General features: G+C 37.2%; 1 protein-coding gene across 3 annotated transcripts in view; it reads left to right on the top strand.

The window, feature by feature from the left end:
- Positions 1 to 21140, top strand: part of LOC101900523 (nicotinamidase) — a 68070-nt gene that overhangs the window by 46151 nt on the left and 779 nt on the right. For all 3 annotated transcript variants that reach the window (XM_059122761.1, XM_059122759.1, XM_059122760.1), the window contains exons 4-6: positions 11565 to 11669; positions 20601 to 20735; positions 20801 to 21098. In XM_059122761.1, the coding sequence (XP_058978744.1) occupies positions 11565 to 11669; positions 20601 to 20735; positions 20801 to 21098 (538 nt within the window). The remainder of the gene's footprint in view (positions 1 to 11564; positions 11670 to 20600; positions 20736 to 20800; positions 21099 to 21140) is intronic.

The following is a 21140-nucleotide window of genomic DNA, read 5'->3' as shown; positions in this document are numbered from 1 at the left end:
TAATGCCAACCTTGCTTTCCAAAATACTCCAGACACAATAGTCCAATGGATTGGTATCCGGAGATTTTGGTGGCCATTGTGCGTTGGAATTGCTAGAAGCTAGAAACCTCATTTTGGCGCGTGTTGAATGCGATGGTGCTGAGTCCTGTTGGAATGTCCAAGGTCTGCTGCCAAAATGTTTGCGTGCCCAAGGCTTTAATACACCCTCCAGAATATTTTCGCGATAATATTCGGCATTTATTCTGATGCCACGGCCGATTAATACGAGCGGAGAGCGACCATTGGCTGTTATGGCGGCCCACAGCACCTCCATGACCGGTGCTTGAGTTCTGGTGGCCAACGAAGGTGCACATTTTCAGCTGACCTCTTTCGCAAGTAAACACCATCATTGTGTTTGTTTACAAACTGCTGGACAACGAATGTTTTCTCATCGGGGAAAACAAAATTCGGCAGTTCACCACTTTCGCCCAAGCGAAGCAACTCTTTAGCTCTTTTGAGTCTATTTTCTTTCTGTTGCGGTGTATGTTTTTGCACTTTTGGGAATTTGGCTTTACCCCGAGCTCATTTTTAATTTTTTTCGAATGGAATATTGCGATATGTTCAGCTCACGAGCCGAAAAATGGCCACTGCGACGCGGGTTTCGATCAAGTCGTTTCTTTACTCTTCCAACCATTCCGTCCACTTCCTTGACGTCATGGTAACGAGCGATCGTACGAGACACAAAAGAGTGCTCTAACGCCACTCTAGCCACTTGGGGTTTTCCAGCCAAATGTAAAGAAATCGCACTATCGCGCTTGGATTCCATCACGAACAACTTTTTTTCTGGCAAAATGTTTTTGTATGCTTGTAAACAATATAATGAGCTGTCACTGGAATATCGAATACATCCCATAAATACCTTTCCCAAATTTTATCGGGATCGGTTCAGACTTGTATATAGCTTCTATATGTATCTTTATTCGACTTTAAGTTTATCGTGTATTAAATGGTTTATATAATCTTGGAAGAAAGTGTATAAAATTTGGTGAAAATCGGTAGGGATATAGTTATAGGTCCCTTATGTATGTTTTATCCGAGTTTTTTTTAAGACATGCGAAAAATGCACTCCACAAGAACGATATATGGTGGCAGCTATCAGATACAGCAATTTTTGATATAGCTAACATCGGATATATATCCGATTTCACGTTTATTGTGTATATCAGCTCAAATAGGAAGGATTTTGATGAATATCGGTTCAGATTCACTGCTTTAGAGCCATAAGCATTTCAAAATGATAATTTTTGGCATGACTTAATTCTCATAAATTCCGTATGAAAACCTTTATCTGTTACGGGTAGCTATACTAAATATACAAAGAGGTGTTGGGTATCAATACACCCACTTTTTGCGATGGATGGATGTATTGGGATTGCTTAAAAGTTTTTATCAGTGTTCCTAACTAAAATCGCCGTCGAAAAAAAACCTTACCTTAGTTTCCTCTCATTATTTTTTACTTTCGTTACTCATTCAGAGATTCTCTCTCACATTTTCTTCTTTGCTCATTATACATGAATTAGTAGTGGTAAGAGCCTCTCTCGCCATGTCAAATCAGTGGCAAATGTTTGTACTTTTTCGTTAAGACTGCTCATAGCTGATCTATATTTTAATATTTCATCTAATTTATGTTTTATAGCGGTTCTAATAAGGTTACGATTTTAAATCCAACTTGGGTAAGGTAATCGGGAAAATTAGTCTATCTTACATTACATTACTTTGTAATGGGTTAAGTGGCTTATGGAGCTTTAAAGCCGTGCCGCAATGAGTAATCAAAATTGAATCGTTGAATGTTTCATATCTCAAATGCATTTTAACGATAATCGTTACTTTTTTGTTAATACCACCCCAATATATGTTGTTACAATAATTTGTAGCTTGTTCATTCATGCAGCCATCTTCTAAGGTGGAGCGGTGAGGTCGTAGAGCAGAGGGTATTCTCTTAAATATGACAAGTGAAATATGTGAACATTTTGATATTGAAAATATGAAAAAGAATTGTGCAACATATCTTGTGATAGATTATATCAATGACAACAAACAGCGGGCCAGCAAAAAAAAAGGACAACAGGACAGCGACAAGATTAACAGAGATATTCACACTCAGACACACACACTCACTCACCGTCAGAGTGGCAGTGTGACAACAATGGTAGTAGTGATAAACAGATTCCATGTCATACAGATGCAAATTGAATAAAAAGCAAACAACAAAACAAAAAATGAGAAAAAAAAAGAATAAAAAAAGTTACTCAACAACAAAATCGAGGACATCAGTGCCATGAGTGACAACAACACCAACAACGATAGCGACAGTGACACATTCAAGAGCGACCAACAAACACTCAACTACACGAATGTAAACAAATATTCATGTTTTTTTTTTAATTTTTTTTTTTGGTTTTTAGTTTTTCAGGGAAAATGATTTAATTGAAAATTGATACGAAACGTTTTGTAAATATTGGCAATATGATGTGTCCATCTATACATCGATTCATCGTTCATTCATTCATTTCGCTATTCATCCGTCATGTAAACCCCCTTAGCTAAGATTTCAAATTAAAAAATGATTGTATTTAAGAGGATAATAAAAAATATGAATATTTATGTAATTTAGATTTTGTCAGTGGAAGGTAGTAATGACAGGTGAAATGGGCGTGACTGGACATAAAACCATTAACTATGGGTAGTAAGACTTGTATATACACAATTGTTTTATGAAAAAAACGTTGATTCTATTAAAAAGGTGAGCGACCTCAAGGACAAATTTTTGTAATGATAATATACAATAGAAATAAATCAGACCTTCCATACAAATTCAGTAGTTTATTTTTATAAGTCTCAATATAAGTAGAACTTATAAAAAACTTTAAAGAATAGTTTAAAGTTGGGCGGCCCGAGTCTATGAAACACTACACCCCTATGAATATTTACCCGTAACAAAAAAGTTTATATTAGGAATTTTTTGAATACTTACTTTTTATATCCTACACCACATAGTGGTAGGGGTATTATGTATTTGTGCACTTGTTTGTAACATGGAGAAGGAAGCGAGATAAACCCATAGTTACTTTTGAGAATCTTCATAGAATCACTTTCTCAGTCGATTTATACATGTCAATCCGTTTTTCAGTTCCTCTGTCCATGTATTTTTGTGAACAAATGCAAGTCGCATTTTTTATTCGATTGAAATGTAATTTTCCAAACAAAATTTGTTTGGCCGAAAGATGAACCCTATTGAAATTTGGACAGAATCGTTGTAAATTTAGATATGGCTCTCATATATATCTTCCACCGATTTCGGGTTAATTGTGCAACAAATGACCAAAATCAGTCCAAATGACCTGAATTTTGGGACATTTGAATTCAGTCTAGAAGCAAGTGCATTAAATTTCGTTAAAGTCGGTTCAGATACAGTTATAGATCCCATATATATGTTTCATCCGATTTGGTGTTAAAGTCCCTCACATACGTAATATGCACCCCACAAGAATAATATTTGGTACCAGATATCAGATACAGGCCAGAAATACCTTTGTGAAATTCTATCGAGATCGGACGAGATTTGGATAGCTCCCATATAAATCTTAATCTGATATCAGGTTTATTATGCACCAAATTCTTGGCAATTCCGACTGAATACATCCTAGAAACAAGTACTTTATTTGGTACCAAAAGGTACAAAAGCCTTCGTAAAAATTTTTTGAAAATCGATTCGATGTCAAAAGGCCATTCTGTATTGTCAAAATCCGTCTAGCCGTTCTTGAGTTATAAACCTTTTCGTGTATTTGTATTTTCTTTTGAATTATAAGTATTCGAAGGTTAATGGAAGTGTTCGTATGTTTTTACATAAAAGTCACTGCCTTAAACTCCAGCCCCATGCAAAATTCCGAGGCGAATGGTCTATATTTCTGCCCTCTAGAGCAACTGCAAAATCAAGAAAGTTTTTCTCGTTTTAATCCATCTCATCTCCAAAAACAATAATCTGACCTTAACCCCATCCTCATCGAAAATTTCGTGAAGATAGGGCCATATTTGTGTACTGTAACGTGATTACAATTTAACATGGACAGACGGGCACACATGGCTAGATCAATTTAGCTTGGCGAAATAGGAAGGATTCTAGTCACATTCACCCACATAATTGTTGCATATTTAGCATTTTAGAAGATTTAATAGAGGACAATCCTTGAAATATAAAATTGTCTATAGAGTTTCCCGGTTTGGTATAGCCTCATGTAACGAACCTCTCCCACTTTATGGTTTTTTGATAAGTTTAAATGCATTATGCCAAAGGTCTTACTGGTATATGAATTTAACGCAAAACACGCTTGAATTCAGATACTTTTATATAAAAATGTTTCCTTTACCCTATGGTGTTTTTTTACTTGCCTGAATTTTATTTTTGTCTTTAATCACCCTAAGACTTGTGTTCGAGACAACTAAAGAAGCCCTGCTTCGATAGAGACACATGTTGAATCTGTTATGATCTCCTGAGCAAGTGAAATAATAACTGTGAAAGACACTTCTTATGGCGCCCAATCAAAATTGAAGATCCTTAAGAATATTTCGATACCCTAACAGCATATCATAAAGAGGTCAGCGCTCTTTATATGTAATGGGAACCAGAACCTAGATGACTAATATAATTTTGGGATGCTGAACATAACTTTTCTGCCTATTGAAGGCTGAACAAACTACCTTCTGCGTTACCAGTAGATTTAAAATGTTCCAAAAAAATGTTATTTTAATCCAAAAATCCCTAATACCATGTGATGATTAACGATAGCGCAAAGTGTATGTGTCCGAGTACAAAACCGGAGGTTGGGACTCAGTCCAAAATGATGAGTTGGTGGTATAGATGATAGACTTTAAACAATCTCTTGTGTTCGTGTCGGTGGCACAGTGTTTGGATTTTAAAAAATGAAATCAGAAGATTGCAAGTTCAATATTAGCAGCGGAAAATATAAAAAGTGGAAAATATATAGCTGCGACACTTAAATAATGGGTCAGTATATTGGGAATTTTTGATGAGTAAGTAATATCGTCCTTGAGGGACCCTGGTGGTGTTACTGAAGATGTTTCAGAATGCATTCATATTCATATTATTTCTGAAGTCCTTTGTACTAAAAAATTTTAGTTATTTTAGTGGATTTTATAATTTGCCTAAGGAAATATCAGCCCAACTACCGATGTCAGAATGCAAATATCAAATGATCATATGCCAGAGGCAGTTTGTGAGAATTCAAGGTTCGAAACACAAGTTTAAACTTTTACGCTACGTTGATTAATATTTTAGTTTTCATTAAATGTATATGTCATGACATATTTAAAAAATATTAATTGGATATTCTACACATGACGAGTCATCCAAATTTACTTACATCCAGAAGTGCCATTTCTCTTCGAAGTCAACTCATGTATTTTTTTTTGGGAACTGAAAATTTTGTTCTCCTCATACATCTTGTAATGACTCACCTGTTTATTTGAATATAAATAAGTTTCCATTTGCCCAGGTCATCCCTCAGCTCTCACTCACCCGAAACAACTTGACTTCCGGCACATGTGGTTACCCTCAAACACTTTTTAAATTGTTTTGCAAGTTGGACCATGGAAACTTTTTCCCCAGTAGAGGTTATAATTTATGTAGCCACATGGAGAAAAGGAAAGGCAAATAATTTTAAGCTTGAGCTTTGAACTGCAAGCCATAGAAATGGAGATGGTGGCAAGGGACGGACACTTATTCTCTACAAAAAAAGGGAAAACCTCGGTAAGAAGTCTTTATTTCTTCTTGGTGGTGCTGCTGCTGTTGTTGTTGTGTGGTCATGTCCAAATAGAATTTTTAAAATGGATCATTATTTATAAAAGTAGAATCATGTATACAGATATATGTATGTATACATATTCATGGTGGTTTTCCCGGTAGGTCAATGTTTGTTGTAAACTTTTCCATTTCATTTGCAAGTCATGTGAGTTTCCTTTGAACGAAGTTGTTTGGCAAAATGAGGTGATTGGTGTTTTTAATTATTCGGTTAGTCAGTCGTTCATCCTCGATGCCTTTTTGGTAGCACCTTTTTGGCCCCAACAACAGCAATCGAAAAGTAGTTATGACAGACACGTAGCACTGAGTGTTTTGGGACAAATTGAATTGTTTGGTGTTCCCTGGTCACGTGGGTTTTTGTGGTTCCTTTGAAGAACAGATATGTAAAAAGTATGGTTTTAATAATAAATTATTTCTTTAAATGTTCATTATAAGGAAATATCTTTTTTTGGATATAAGATCCATTTATGATTTTCTGCACTTATTATATGAATAAATGCAGGGAATATATCCTCCACCATAGTATGGAGGGTATATTAACTTTGTTATTTCGTTTGTAAGTATATATATTCTTGATCAGCATAAAATTGTCGATTTAGCGATGTCTACCCGATGTCGATTTAGTATCTCTGCGGAAACACTCTAGCTTTCGAACGAAATGAAGTAGATTGATAACATTTTACTCAAATGTATATTATGTCTGCGGGACTTTTGGTATCGAAAATGGGCCCAGATGGTCCACGTTTTGTTATGGCCCCCATATAACGGTACCCCCCTATATCCGGTATTTTGATGATTTTAGCGACATTATTTACCGGAATTATTTTGTTGTATTTTGTATTTAAAGTTCGTAATGGATACTACAGTCTATGGCAAAAAATTGTCTGTGCAGGTCCACGTTTTATAAAACCCATGGTCCCCCCTATATTCGGTACTTTGATGATTTTAGCTACATTATTTAAACCTTGTAATAGATGACAAAAGTTGCCTATGCAGGTCCACGTCGTCGTATAGACCCAAATATACCGCTACATTCGGTATATTTAAGATTTTAACATAATCTTTAACGGATTTTGTTTTTTTGAAAATTGCCAAATTTATACCAAATGGTGGAGGGTATTCGGTTCGACCCGACCGAACTTACAGCTTTTTTACTTGTTTCGTATTAAATGATTATAGGCATCGTACAATAAATACAAGGTAAGCCATAGCTACCAATCAAAGCTTTCTATATATAAACTAGTAGTGAAACATCTCACTGAGAATCAACGCCCAGACAAAACGGCTGAAGATAGAATCTTAAAATTTTACACAATGGACAGTCTTAATGCGTAGACATGTGGTAAGGCTAGTTTTTTAAAAATATAAAAAAGGTACGAAAATGTACTAAAACTTGAATATGTTGTATTCGACAACAGAATGAACTAGAATTTGGATTGAGAGCCGACTATATAAGTGGCTCTCATTCCAAATTTCAGGATGGATGTACCAAAGAGTTTTGGAAAAATAAGTACTTTAAGGTTATTAAAGTTCTAAAATGGTACTAAACTTCTATAATGATACCATTATAGATTCTCAAATTTTATGTTTCGATTACTGACAGTATCTGTGTTTGAGATTTGGCAATATAAATGCGTCCTAGATTTGTACGAAAAGTACTAAATGGTACTAAATTTGGTATTAGGTGGACAAATGGTGCTTGATATCTGAAATTTGGCCTTAGGATCATATTTAGTGTGGAGAGCTAAGATTTGAAAGTGGTTCTGGAAATACGTACTAAAAAGTACTAAATGGTATTAAATTTGGTATTTGGGTAAGGAATTGTTTAGGAGGTCTATTTAGTTTTGGGTGAACAGATAGTGCTTGAAATCTGAAATCTGGTATTAGGGTTGCTTTTCATGTGTAGCCTGAACATATGGAGGTGATTTCGGAAATGTGTACTATAATTGTATAAAAAGTACTGAATAGTACAATATATGGTATTGGGCGAGAGGATAGAGATACAATTCTGAAATCTGATATTTTGATATATTTTATATTTTAAAATGCGTCATATATTTGTGCGAAAAAGTACTAAATGGTACTAAATTTGGTATTGTGAAAAGGAATAAAGCTGAAATCCTGAAATTTGATGTAGATTTTACTGTTGATGTCTGTTATGGAGGAGGAGGAGGTGTTGATAATATGTGCAATAATTGTTGGTACTAAATAAAGTATTGGGTGAAGGCATAGATCTTGAATCCCGAAATTTGATAATGAGGTGTCTGTTGGTATCCGGGATTGATATATGGAGGATATTTTGAAAATGTGTACTATAATATGTACGAAAAGTACTAAATGGTATTAATTGCTTTGGATATGCGTACAAAAAGTTACTAAATTTAGCAATGGGTGATGGAATAGAGCTGAAATTTGATATTGAGATCACTGAGAGCTTATGTATGGAAACGTTGAAAAAGGTTTAAGACAGGTAAATTTGAAGTGGGTCCATTGTGCAATGATGGTACTAATTTCTTCCTCGGTAGCTTCAAAATAACCGATTTTGAAGACTTTTTGGAGCAAAAGCTAAAGAAGGCCCCTTTCTTGACTCGCTTAAAGGTTCGAATTTTTAACCAAAATATACCTCATATTTTTATCTGCATTATTGCCGGAGACACTATATACCTAAAATCCAAAAATTTCCAAAAGTGTGGAGGAGGGGGAGCTTCTTTCCTCTATTTTGGTTATTTTTCCATGTAAACTTTCAAAACGCAGGTTCGTCTTCTTTTTTTAGCTCTACTTTCGTAATCTGCTAGATTTTTTCCGTGATTATTGAACAAATAGAATTTTGTCGACCAGTGTTATTAAAGCTAGAAATGATTGGAAAAATGTTCTGTTTATACTATTGTTGAAGCGTAGATTGGTGGACTCTCTAAATTCTTGTCGGAGAGCTTAGCCATGGTTAAAGTTTAGACGTTTAGACGTTATGAAATCGGATGATCGGCGATTAAAATGATCTGACCCAAGAGATATATTGGGTTTCCAAGTAACGTAATTTGGCGGACGAACTGAGACTCCTTGGATGGAAATATACTCTCCTCTTATTTGGGAGGGTGCATCCGCTTTAGCCGTAAACAATGTGAAGTAATCAGCTGCTCTTCCAAAACTCAACCCCTCTAATCAATACCCACGGGGGAATGCCACAACTTATGGTGAGCATTAAAATACTAGTTCGAGGTGGTTATTGCCTTCCAAAAGCACAGCTTTAAGCGGCGGGACATACACATTAAGCAGCTCTACCTTGACATTTCCACCCCAATACATTTCTTGTGCGGATCAATAGAGACTCGTTCAATATAGATTCAATAGAATGATGTTGTAGGAACGTTTATCCCAACCACCATTTCTGATCTCAGATATGTTCCCGCTGGGAATAAGATCTGTTCCCGCTGAGGAGGAACCATCACAGTTTTCGACGGCTGGTGTTACTAATGTCATCCAAAGCGTTAGCCCAGGCGGAATCTCAATGGTAATGCTGAAATAGCATTACGCCGGGAGTAAAGCCAGGCAAGGATGCCAGCAAATGTGAATCGTAGTTTTATTGGTCAATTTCGCTTTTGTCGCCAGCTAAGACTCTCGAGTCTTTACTCCTTCCCAGTTTAAAGGAAGCTATCCAGTTGCAAACCATCAGCACGGATTCCGTCCACAACAGCATTACACACCATTTCCACACATATTTGTAGATGATTAAACCAGAACAAGCCGTGTCATAGAACAGTGGTGGTAGTTCGATACGGTCAATAATGCCACAATGTTTGAGGATGTGTAGAGGACTACCCTCTGGACAAGTTTGAATTGTTGAATAATCAACTATATGTGTGGACGCCAGTCGTACGTGGAATGCCGGAACAAGAAGTCCAAAGCCCGTAGAGTGAAACAGGGATTTCCCCTAGGTGGCGGTGATATTTCCGGAACAGTTTAACATCTACCTTTCCGGAATTCTTCGCCCTCCAGACGGCGTAGCGATCGTAATGTATGTGGATGATTGTACGATCATGGCGTCGGGCCCAATGGAGTTTCCCTCATATTTCCACGTCAGGAATATGACAATATTCGACCCAAAATCAACAGTCACACTGGTCTGCGGAGATGAGAACACAACTGAATGTGCAGGTCGAGGGACATTTAATACCGACCACGAACTACTCCAAGATTCAAGGGGTCACATTCGACAGCATGTTAAAATCGCCCGCTCAAGCCAAATCTATCTGCGACAAGATGAAAAGTAGGAACAAGGTCCTCAAGGCGCTAACCGGCAGCACTTTCGTTGTAGTACCTGCTTCGGTGTTATCGTGGGAGTCATCCCAACCATCATATGGTGGATAAAACTTCCCCACCCAAGGGTGTCAGGAAGGACATCTAGAGAGATAGGATCAAGAAGCCTATCAAGCAGGTCTGAGTGACATTCATACTGATGTAGTCGCAGATGCCATCAGCAATTACAGGATGAATGCCGTCCTGGGAGTCCACCCATCAATTGCAGCTAGACAAATCAGGATTGTTTGTATTTCTGTATTTCTGTTATCGTGAAATCTCTTGCGTTGAAGTTTCGCAACAATTCCGAACGATTGTTCGAATCTGTCTAGTATTCGTATATGACTTTTGTATATTACAATCTTAGAAAACATAGATCAGGATAATTTTTTGTTAATATTTTCATCCTTCTTAAATCTTTACCCTCCACATTTCACGAATTCGCTAACATTTTTCCCCAGAATAGTTAAAATATTATAATATTTCTCTTAATTATGCTTTGTAATTCACCATTCATTAATGTTGTATTATTGCAAACGATGCTAGTAATCCCGGCATTCAGTTCAGTAACTGAGCTTTTTGTTGTTTCAAGTACTTAAAGCTCATATCCGGTATGTGACAAGCAGACATAACAGTTTACATCCAGCGGAAGAGACAATATATCCACCAAGAACATAAGGCCAAATGACAACAACAACGACAGCAACAATGGCTTTATATCCGGCTTCTGTTAAACTTATATAGCGTTCTTCTTCAGACTTACTTTACGACGTGACAACTTTTCTTATGGGTTTTCGTTTTGCGTTGTTGCTCTGGCTGTCGCTGTTGGCCCGAATATAAAGTCATCTTCTGGAGCAAATTGAATGGAACCCTGCGCCAGCGACTTGTGTGTGTGTGAATATAGACTACGTCCCCCGAATCCTGATGAACAGAACATAACAGATGGATGACAGACAATAACGATGATGATTGTGATGAGATTGATGCTGATGCCAAGTTGAAGTTTTTGAATGAATGCCATGCCATGCCATGCTATCGTTGTTGTCACACCGATACCCATTTGGATATGTGTGACACCCACTGCATGATGCTTGGTGGCCACCTCCACATTCCAGGTTACATCTCCAACCTGACTTCAGTCATTGTTATGGCCGTTATAAGTTATTTCCTTTTGCCTGTTTGCCAAGTTTTCTTGAAGTAGAAGAAGAATTTAAACGCTGATGATGGAAGACTGCGATATAAGAAAGTTTATGTGGGTATAGTCAAGTGAACCCAAGCCATGCCACGGCTGGCTGGCTGTCTGTCAGTCAGTCAGTCAGTTATGGAAGTGTAGTAATCCAACTCTCGAATACAACAATGTGAAGTAATTTTGTTCCGTTTTGGTTATTTTATTTTATTTTTCTTTATTTTGCAGATCGTTCGTCCTGTTAACGCATTTTTGATTGTTGATGTACAAAATGACTTTATAAGTGGTTCCTTGGATATAAGTAATTGCAGTGCACAGCAAAAAGGACATGAGGTAAGTTGATATGACTCTCTCTATCTCTTTTTCATTTATTTTTTGTTAATAAAACTAGGAAAAAGTATTTTTGCAAAGCACGAATGTCTTAATATCGTCCATTTTGAGGAAAAAAAAGGAAGAATAACTTTTTTCTTGAGAAAATGTTACAATGGGAATATCCTAGATTTCGTTACTTCTCTTCCTTTTGTAAAATAATCACAGTTATATTTCCCCCAATTCGAGACCAAAAGGTTGTGTTGAGCTAAGAAAAAAAAAAAAACTCTAGAGTTTGACATATGATATCAGGCCAATATTTAAGATGCCTTTTTGCAGCATCAGAAGTAATAAGAACACAAGGAAAAATGCAATAAAAAGACTGGCAAATTTAACGAAAAGTCTCATAGATGGTTTTAAGGGGCATTTTTTTATAGTGTAGAAGGCCTTACATCTGTGTAGGAGGCAAGGAGAGGCTTTTAGCTATTGAAGACACATGAACGTGAAGCTTTACTCGAGGTCTTCTATGCAAAGAAAGTCTATAATTATTCGACTTGATTTAGATCCATAGGAAATGTTTTATATATAAGGGGCCTAGAAAAAATACATATGGTAGCTCTTACGATCATAGTAACTCATATTCATATCGTGACATGTTTTCACTTTGAAACTGGGGTATGCTCAGCGGGGGCCAGGGTCGTCACAATAATTCATATTTGTTCGTGGACAAAAGAAGCGAAGAGCACAAATTAAAGGAGGGTATATTAACTTTGTCATTCCGTTTGTAACATCCCTAAATATTCGTCGGAGACTGCATAAGGTATATACAGGGTGTGATAAAAACAACTGCAGCAAAGTCAAACGCCATAATTTTTAAATACTTTTTTTAAATTTTACAGAACGAAAGCAAAAATGTCGGAAATGAGATAAAATTTTAGAATAAGTTTACATTTGATCGAATTGATCACCTTTGGCACGAATTATGGTCTTTAAACGGCGAATGAAACCGTCACACGCTGCCCGAATGTTGCTCTGCGGTATTTTGGCCCATTCCCGGCGAAGTGTTTGCTTTGCTTGCTTTCCAAAATACTCCAGACACAATAGTCCAACGAATTGGTATCCGGAGATTTTGGTGGCCCTTGTGCGCTGGAAATGAAGCGAGGAGCCACATTTGGTAACCATTCTTGGGTGGCGCGTACTGAATGCGATGGTGCTAAGTCCTGTTGGAATGTCCAAGGTCTGCGGCCAAAATGTTTGCGTGCCCAAGGCTTTAATACAACCTCCAGAATATTTTCGCGATAATATTCGGTATTTATTCTGATGCCACGGTCGATTAATACGAGCGAAGAGCGACCGTCGACTGTTATGGTGGCCCACATCATCACCATGGAGGCGGCGCTTGAGTTCTGGTGGCCCACCGAAGGTTCACATTTTCAGCTGACCCCTTTGGCTAGTAAACACGATCACTTTGTTTATAAACTGCTGGACAACGAATGTTTTCTCATCTGAGAAAACCAAACTCGGCAGTTCTCCACTTTCGGCCAAGCGAAGCAACTCTTTTGCTCTTTTGGGTCTATTTTCTTTCTGTTGCGGTGTAAGTTCTTGCACTTTTTGGAATTTCAATGGCTTTACCCCAAGCTAATTTTTCAATATTTGCCGAATGGAATATTGCGATATGTTCAGCTCACGAGCCATTTTTCGGGCACTGCGACGCGGGATTCGATCAGCGATGCTGCTGTTTTCTTCCGTCCACTTCTTTGACGTCGAGCTACGCTACCAGTATCATGGTAACGAGCGATGGTAAGAGACACAAATGATTTATTTACATTTAAATGCTGGAGTACTCTAACGATAGTCACTTGTGGTTTTCCAGCCAAATAAAAAGAAATCACGCTATTACGCTTGAATTACATCACGAATAACTTTTTTTCTGGAAAATTCTCACCAAAATGCTTTTGTACGCTTGTAAACAATATAATAAGCTGTCACTGAAATAATTTTAACAGCTGTCGGACGAGTGGCTTAGAAATGGCAGTAGTTTGAAATTGGTTGCAGTTTTTTCATCTCATCCTGTAGCGTAGATAGGTTCAAAATCGGCGTCAAATCTGTAATAGAAGTACGATGGTAGTACATTAACCGATCATCATCGTAGATCACGTCTCGTCTTCTTTGCATATTGGCGTTTTCCTATTTGTAGTCCTGGAATTGTTCCACTATCCTATTTTCCATGCTTTGGTTTCTTTCGAGAAAGTTAATCGCATTTCTCATTATAAAGACGTCTATCTGGCTGAATTCAATTGAGTTATAGATTTTCCAGTTGGGCAGTTTATTCCTAAACACGATTCGAAGTTCCTTCTTTTCCATATTCTTAATCACTCCATTCGATTAGAAGATATGTCAACCGAAGCGGCAAATGGGTCAGATAACTTGTTTGTAGATAATCGGCGTAATTATTTTTTTTATTTTTTACAGCAAATAGACCATGTGGCGGTCGAGTTTTTCGTTGCTTTCTAGGCATTTCATCCAATCGGAAGTTCGAATCAGTTGGTCACCAACCTTGTGGTGTACCTTGGCAAACCACAGATATGCACTTTCCAACGTTGAGATTAAGTCCCCATTTGTTGTGGAGAGTATTCATTTACGCATTCATGCTTCTGAAGCAACCTCATAGTGCCAATTTAATGTCATCGACGTACATAAGCTGAAATGTTCCAAGTTGAACAAGACCGGCCCCTGCAGTGATAATCGTTTTTCAGACAGTATATCATTAACTCTAACCTGAAAGACTGGATCCTGGAGAAAGCTTGCTACCATGCGACGGGTTTGCCCATTGAATCCGAACTATTGCATTTTGTGAAAAATGCCATACAGTATCAAAGTCCACACCAATTGCTATTGTTTCCATTTTGGAATTCAAAAGAACCCGTAACGTACGTTGTAAAGGCTGCTAGAACATAGGTTGTAGAGTTTTTATCTATATCAGAATAGGTGTCCTTTAGTATCCTCCTCTCTCCGAAGATTCGTTTGATTCGCAATTTGAAGTGTTCAAACTGCTTCCCAATAGGCAATTCAGAAATATGGGTCTATAGCTCCCCCTCAGCGTTGCATCTGCCCTGAGCATGGAATTGGTAACACTAGTGCTTCCTTCCAGGCTATTGGAAAATATCCGATGTTTAGGCAGTGGTGAGGAAAAGTATGATGGATTCACAAGCCTTCTTTGCAGCAATGTCCTTATCGATACTATAAGACATCTTCGGTGTCTTTCTTGCTATAGTTTCTATAGTCGAATTCAACAGAGGGCACGTGACTTTCGATACCTTCCACTGCTGTGTTGAACACGTTACGAAGGGCACATGGCGTGCGAAATTCTTAGCTTTTTATGTGTTATCCAAGGTAACCACTCCATCACTGTTTATGATTCCTTTTATAGGCTGCCGTAATGATAGGTCAGCGGCTGTCTTGACGTTCCCATATGTTTTCGAGTTAACCTCAATGTTTTCCAAGTAGTCCCTGAAACTATCATTTTCATGAATACTAACCAATTGATTGATTATTGTGCATAGTTCTCTTATGTCGACCTTGAGGATTGGATGGCGATCAGCATTTGCTGTGCGTCTTAGGATTCCCCGTAGTCTTTTCCGCTCGGCGATAACTCGGATCAGGCTCCGACTGTGTAGAATGCACCTTATTTTATGCAATTTTGTGCTGCACTGCTATTCACTACTAGTGGTTCTGCATATAAATAATTTAAATTAAAGTTCTGATTTACCGCACTATGGCTGAAAAAATAATTGAATTTAGGAAATCTACATAAAAACGAGACCCTAACTTTGGTCGTTACATTTTCCTACGATGAGCAATGATGGAAATAACTGAACTAGTGCAGAGCTGGAAATTTTATACAGGCCTTCATATTTTTGAGGCCCAAAATAAAGAAAAGAAAACCATGGAGTCGGGCTACACGACGTTATTATTAGGAGCTGAGTATATCTGGGAACGCCAGACTTCTATGTGCCTATCTTTTATAAAGCGATTTAAATTTGCCTGTTACGCAGACGATGTTATAATACTTCTGAGGGGAAAGAATCCAAATTTGCTGTGCAGAAAGGTCGAATCGGCCCTTAAGATAGCTCACGATTGGGTCAGACCAAGATGGCTGAATGTAAAACCTGAACAATGTCAGGGAGATTAAATCGGGCACCAGACAATTAGTATTTTCAGTAAAGTCAAATATCAAGGAGTACATCTGGATAAAAGAAAAATAACTGGAAACCATTTCATTAACGAAAGAGCAAATACAGCTCACAGACACAGGACAATAGGTTCAAGAGGGGGGCTAAATCCGAAAATGATTCACTGTCTTGCGAGCGTAGTTAGATCTATTCCATCATCCGCGTCAGTAGTCTTGTGGACAGCAATTAATAAAAAGTGCAATATCAAAATCTTATAGAAAGTCTAGAGCCAAGGCATCTGCGGGGCAATAGGACTACGCCAACGGTTGAAAGCGATGGAGGAGTGGATTAATAAACACATCATCCCACGAAACAGTTATACAGGTCACTATGGGAGAACAATTCAAACAGAGAACCAGAAAATAAATTAGTTGCGCTGAGCGAAATACTTGTCCTACACAGAGACTAGTGGAACAATGGAAACCTAGCGAGTATGCCATCCGGAAGGGGGTTCCAAATACCAACCATGTGTACAAAGTCATCCAAATACCGAATATTGGGGAGAGATAGGGTTATGTTTTATACGAAATCGTGGACTTGGAGAGACACAGAAGGTGGGACCTATAAGGAACTCCAAAACCCCACTTTTAAAAAATTCCGTTAAATAACGTGTCCAAATAAATTATCCGAATATTGGGCGGACTATACGAAAACCTAGACTTGCATAGACAATTACCTGCCAAAGAATATAGTAACTTTTACAAACAACAAATGCCAACTATGTGACTTAAACCCCAACTACCAACTCTTGTTTGGGTTGTAGCTTTATCTGGGGTCTGTAACAAATCGTGGACCTATTTACTATACCAAAAACTCTATGATCCTAAAATATTTTTAAGTAAAATCCACAGACAGACAGCCGGACATGGCTAAATCGACAATGTTTATTTCGAGGAGTTACAAGCAGATTGACTAACTTAAAGTACCTGCGATACTATAGTGGGGGACATGGAAAATCCTAATAATTTAAAATCTTGGAGAGGATACAACAAATTTATTGCAAAATTTTAATTTAGCTATTAACCCTTGGTCCCACCATTTCACGTAGCAGCCTATTAAAGGCCCATTAAAACTAATGACAATTTTCCGTTGCAATCCGTTTTGCTTCTAATCCTCCTTCGCTCTCCCTGATCTTATCCGTCCTTCCTTCTATTACTTCGACCCACACACCGTTGTGTGCCATTTTTTCGAAGTTATTATTTTTTTTTGTTTGCTTGGATTGCATGTTAATGTTCTCTGTCTTTTGTAACTTTGCACGCTCGCATCTTGTCCTGATGTTGTTGTTGTGAGTTTTTATTATACGGAAACGGATATGCTTTACTTACAACACATCCGACGGTGTTACAAAACGTGTTGTTGGATTTTTCAACAATACAAATGCAACCCCCCCCCACACACACACACAATGTAAAAATCATTCCGTAACAACGGCAAAATCAACGTTCCACACACGCATCAGGTTTTTTTCCCGGATTTTGGGATATTTTAATAAAAATTTGTCAAAGTTCATATTTCACATTTCCGAAGATGTATTCAAGAGATTTTTTGCTTGCGTTACATCTCCTGCGGGCGGCTACATATTAAGTTTTTTTTTCTGTATGTAAGGAATGTGTTTGGAGTGCAGTCGTCAGCGTCATACTTTTTTGGATTGATGCTCGTTTTTTTTTTTGAGAAAAACGAAGAGCAAACATTGAGGTACGGATTTGTTGCACAGATAATCCCCATAGCAGGAAAATTGTTGTTATGGTGGAAAAAGTTATACATATGTTAGATTCGCAGTGAGAGGAAGGAATGGCGTATGCATTTACATTGGGACTCGATTGTAATCAAATTGAAAAATATAGTAAAGTTTGTCATTTGATTTTGATAAAATGTGAGTTTGAATCTTTTGTAGAACGTATTCAATGATGATGCAGTCAAAAGTACCAATTTCAAACCACCGCCAAATCTTTAATCAAAATATCAAATTTCACAATTTTATATCCATTCCTTCAGACAGTATCAAATATAGTACCATTCAGTACTTTTTGTACAATTGTAGTACACATTTCCGAAACCATCCCCATCTCAAACAAAGATACTATCACTAATCTAAATATCAATCATCCGAATTTCTTGCTATCCCTTCACTCAATAGCAAATATAGTACCATTCAGTACTTTTTTACAATTATAGTACACATTTCCGAAGTCACCTCCATACGTCCAGGTCACATATGAACAGATTTCAGATCTAAAGCACTATCTGTCACCCAATACTAAATTATACCAAATTTACTTATATTTAGTACTTTTCGCAGATAAATCACAGACACCAACATAGACCTCAATATCAAATTTCGGGATTCCAGCTCTATGTTTTCATCCAATATCCAATTTTGTACCACTTCGTACTTTTCGAACAATGATAGTACACAATTTTAAAGTCACCTCCATATCTCAATCCAGATACTAGCAAATATCTCAATACTAAATTTGTGATTCGAGTCCTATGCTTTACCAACACCCAATTTAGTACTATTTAGTACTTTTCGCAGGACGCAATTCTAAACCCACCATAGAATTTCAAATACATGTACCATCAGCAATCCAGATACCAAAAATATTACATTTTAGTACTTTTTGTACAATTATAGTGCACATTTCCTAATCGACCTCCATACGTCCGGGCTCGCACATGAACATCGACCCTAATACCGAATTTCAGATTTAAAGCACTATCTGTTACCCAATACCAAATTGTACCAAATTTACTTCTATTTAGTACTTTTCGTATAATTATAATACACATTTCCGAAACCACCCCAACAGCTTAATCCCAGATACCAACAGATACCTCAATATCTAATTTCGGTATTCCAGCTCTATGTTTTCATCCAATACCCAATTTAGTACCACTTCGTACTTTTCGAACAATTAAAGTACACAATTTTAAAGTCACCTCCATATCTCAATTCCAGATACTAGCAGATATCTCAATACCAAATTTGAGGATTCAAACCCTATGTCTTTACCAATTTATTTAGTACAAATTAGTGATTTTCGTACAATGTAGGACGCAATTCTAAACCCTAGTACCCTTATTTCAGCTTCATTCTAAACATTCCAAATTTTGAACCATTTAGTACAGTTCGCACACTTAATACACATCTTGATTCTCATACCAAATTGCAATTGTTTAGCTTTATCCGTTCACATAATACCAAACGGTACCATTTTAGAAGTTAGGTATCATTTAAGAACTTTTCGTAGCCTTAAAGTTCGAATTTAAAAAACCCTTTGGTACAACTATCCTGCACTACATCAGGGACCCTCATTCCAAATATAAATTTTTAGTTCATTTTGGTACTTCAATTTCAATATATCAACACTACACACCAATTCTGACCCCAACACTGAACTTCACAAATCTAACTCTATCCGTACAATCAACACTAAATTTAGTACCATTTATTACCTTTTGTGCTCTTGTAATTCTTATTTCCAAAAATAATTCCAAATATCAGGACTCCAGCCCTATAGGTTCAAACAAATCCAATTTGTATAAAATTTAGTAAGAATTAGTACGCATATCCTATACTCCCATAGTAATCCTAATTCCAAATTTCGGGATTCGAACTCCTTCGACTCTTCCAAAATTAAAATTGTACCAAAGCTAGTACTATTTAGTGCACATAAGTACAAATTTCCAAAACTTTCTACATACCCCAATCCTACACTTTAATAGTAATCGAAATTCCAAATTTCAGAGTTCCAACTCTACCGGTTCTCCCAACATTTAAATTGTACCAAATTAAGCACCCTTTAGTACACATAAGTACGAATTTCCAAAATTCTTCCATATGCCAATCCTACTCTCCGACAGAAATCTTATTTCTAAATTCCAGGATACCATGGGCTGGATTCTTGTTCTATGAAAATATGAAAAGAAAAATATTTCCTTTACAAAATCTTTCATTTGACATTTCTTGAGGCCCAGCTATATTGGTTCACCCTAATCGAAATTGTAGCAACTTTAGTACCATTAAGTACACATAAGTACGAATTTCCAAAACTCCAAATACATAACTCAGTCCTACAATGCAATAGTATTTTTTTTTTTCAAATTTCAGCATTCCATATCTTTCGGTTCTAACTAAATCGAAATTGTACCAAATTTAGTACCATTTAGTAATTTTTATGCACATAAGTACAAGTTCGTGAACTGCTTCCATATCCCAATTCTACTCTCCGTCGTAATATTAATTTCTAATTTCAGGAGTCGAATTGTACCAAATTTAGTACCGTTGAGTACTCACTTCCGCGAATTTCCAAAAATCCTTTGGTACATCCGTAATACACTCCATCAGTGAGCCTCATTCCAAATTTCTAGCTCTACTGGTTCGTCAAATATTTAGTAGCTTTTAGTACTTTTCTTCTAGTGGGAATTCCCAAAACCTCGACCTTTTCTGACACCATCGGACAAGGAGTACTCCTCACCAAGATTCTAGCCCTAGCCTTAATAACCTAGTGTAAATCTGGGCTTATCCTTTATGCCAAGCCACCTTAATGAGGATTTAATTAATGTATTAATCCCCTGGGTTTCAAAATCTCGTAAACCGTTAGACTATTTTAACGAACATAAGTTTTTTTCCACCAGGGCCATTTGACACCTCATGGTGAATCGAGATTAAATATTTACATTTTCAAAATTAACCACATTTCACATATTCTCCATCTTTCAGATCCTTGAACCCACAAACAATCTGTTGGATACCGTTGACTTTGATGCAGTGTTCTATTCATTGGATTGGCATCCCAGTGATCACGTTTCCTTTGTAGATAATGTCAAAATGAGGCCGCTGGATGAAAGTTCTCCGGTAAGTATGAACTATGAACCCGATTATGGAATATCTCTAAACTTCTCTCTCTCTCCCCTATACAGATAGATGCTGATTCGGCACAGGTCTTTGATACGGTAATCTTTGCTGGTCCACCAGCGATGAAACAGCGTTTGTGGCCACGTCACTGTGTCCAGGACTCTTGGGGTGCAGAGTTGCACAAGGACCTGAAGGTAGTAGAACATGGCATCAAGGTGTATAAGGGTACAAATCCGGAGGTGGATTCATATTCGGTATTCTGGGACAATAAGAAGCTATCCGATACCACTCTGAATGCCCAGTTGAAGATGAAGGGAGCCACAGATATTTATGTGTGTGGTTTGGCCTATGATGTTTGTGTGGGTGAGCTTAAAAAAACGAAAAGAGAGATATAAATGGAAAACT

This window comes from Musca domestica, unplaced genomic scaffold (assembly GCF_030504385.1).
Source record: "Musca domestica strain aabys unplaced genomic scaffold, Musca_domestica.polishedcontigs.V.1.1 21, whole genome shotgun sequence".
In the NCBI taxonomy this organism is placed as follows: domain Eukaryota; kingdom Metazoa; phylum Arthropoda; class Insecta; order Diptera; family Muscidae; genus Musca; species Musca domestica.
The sequence above is the reverse complement of the archived record's forward strand: the minus strand, read 5'-3'. Positions and strand labels throughout refer to the sequence as shown.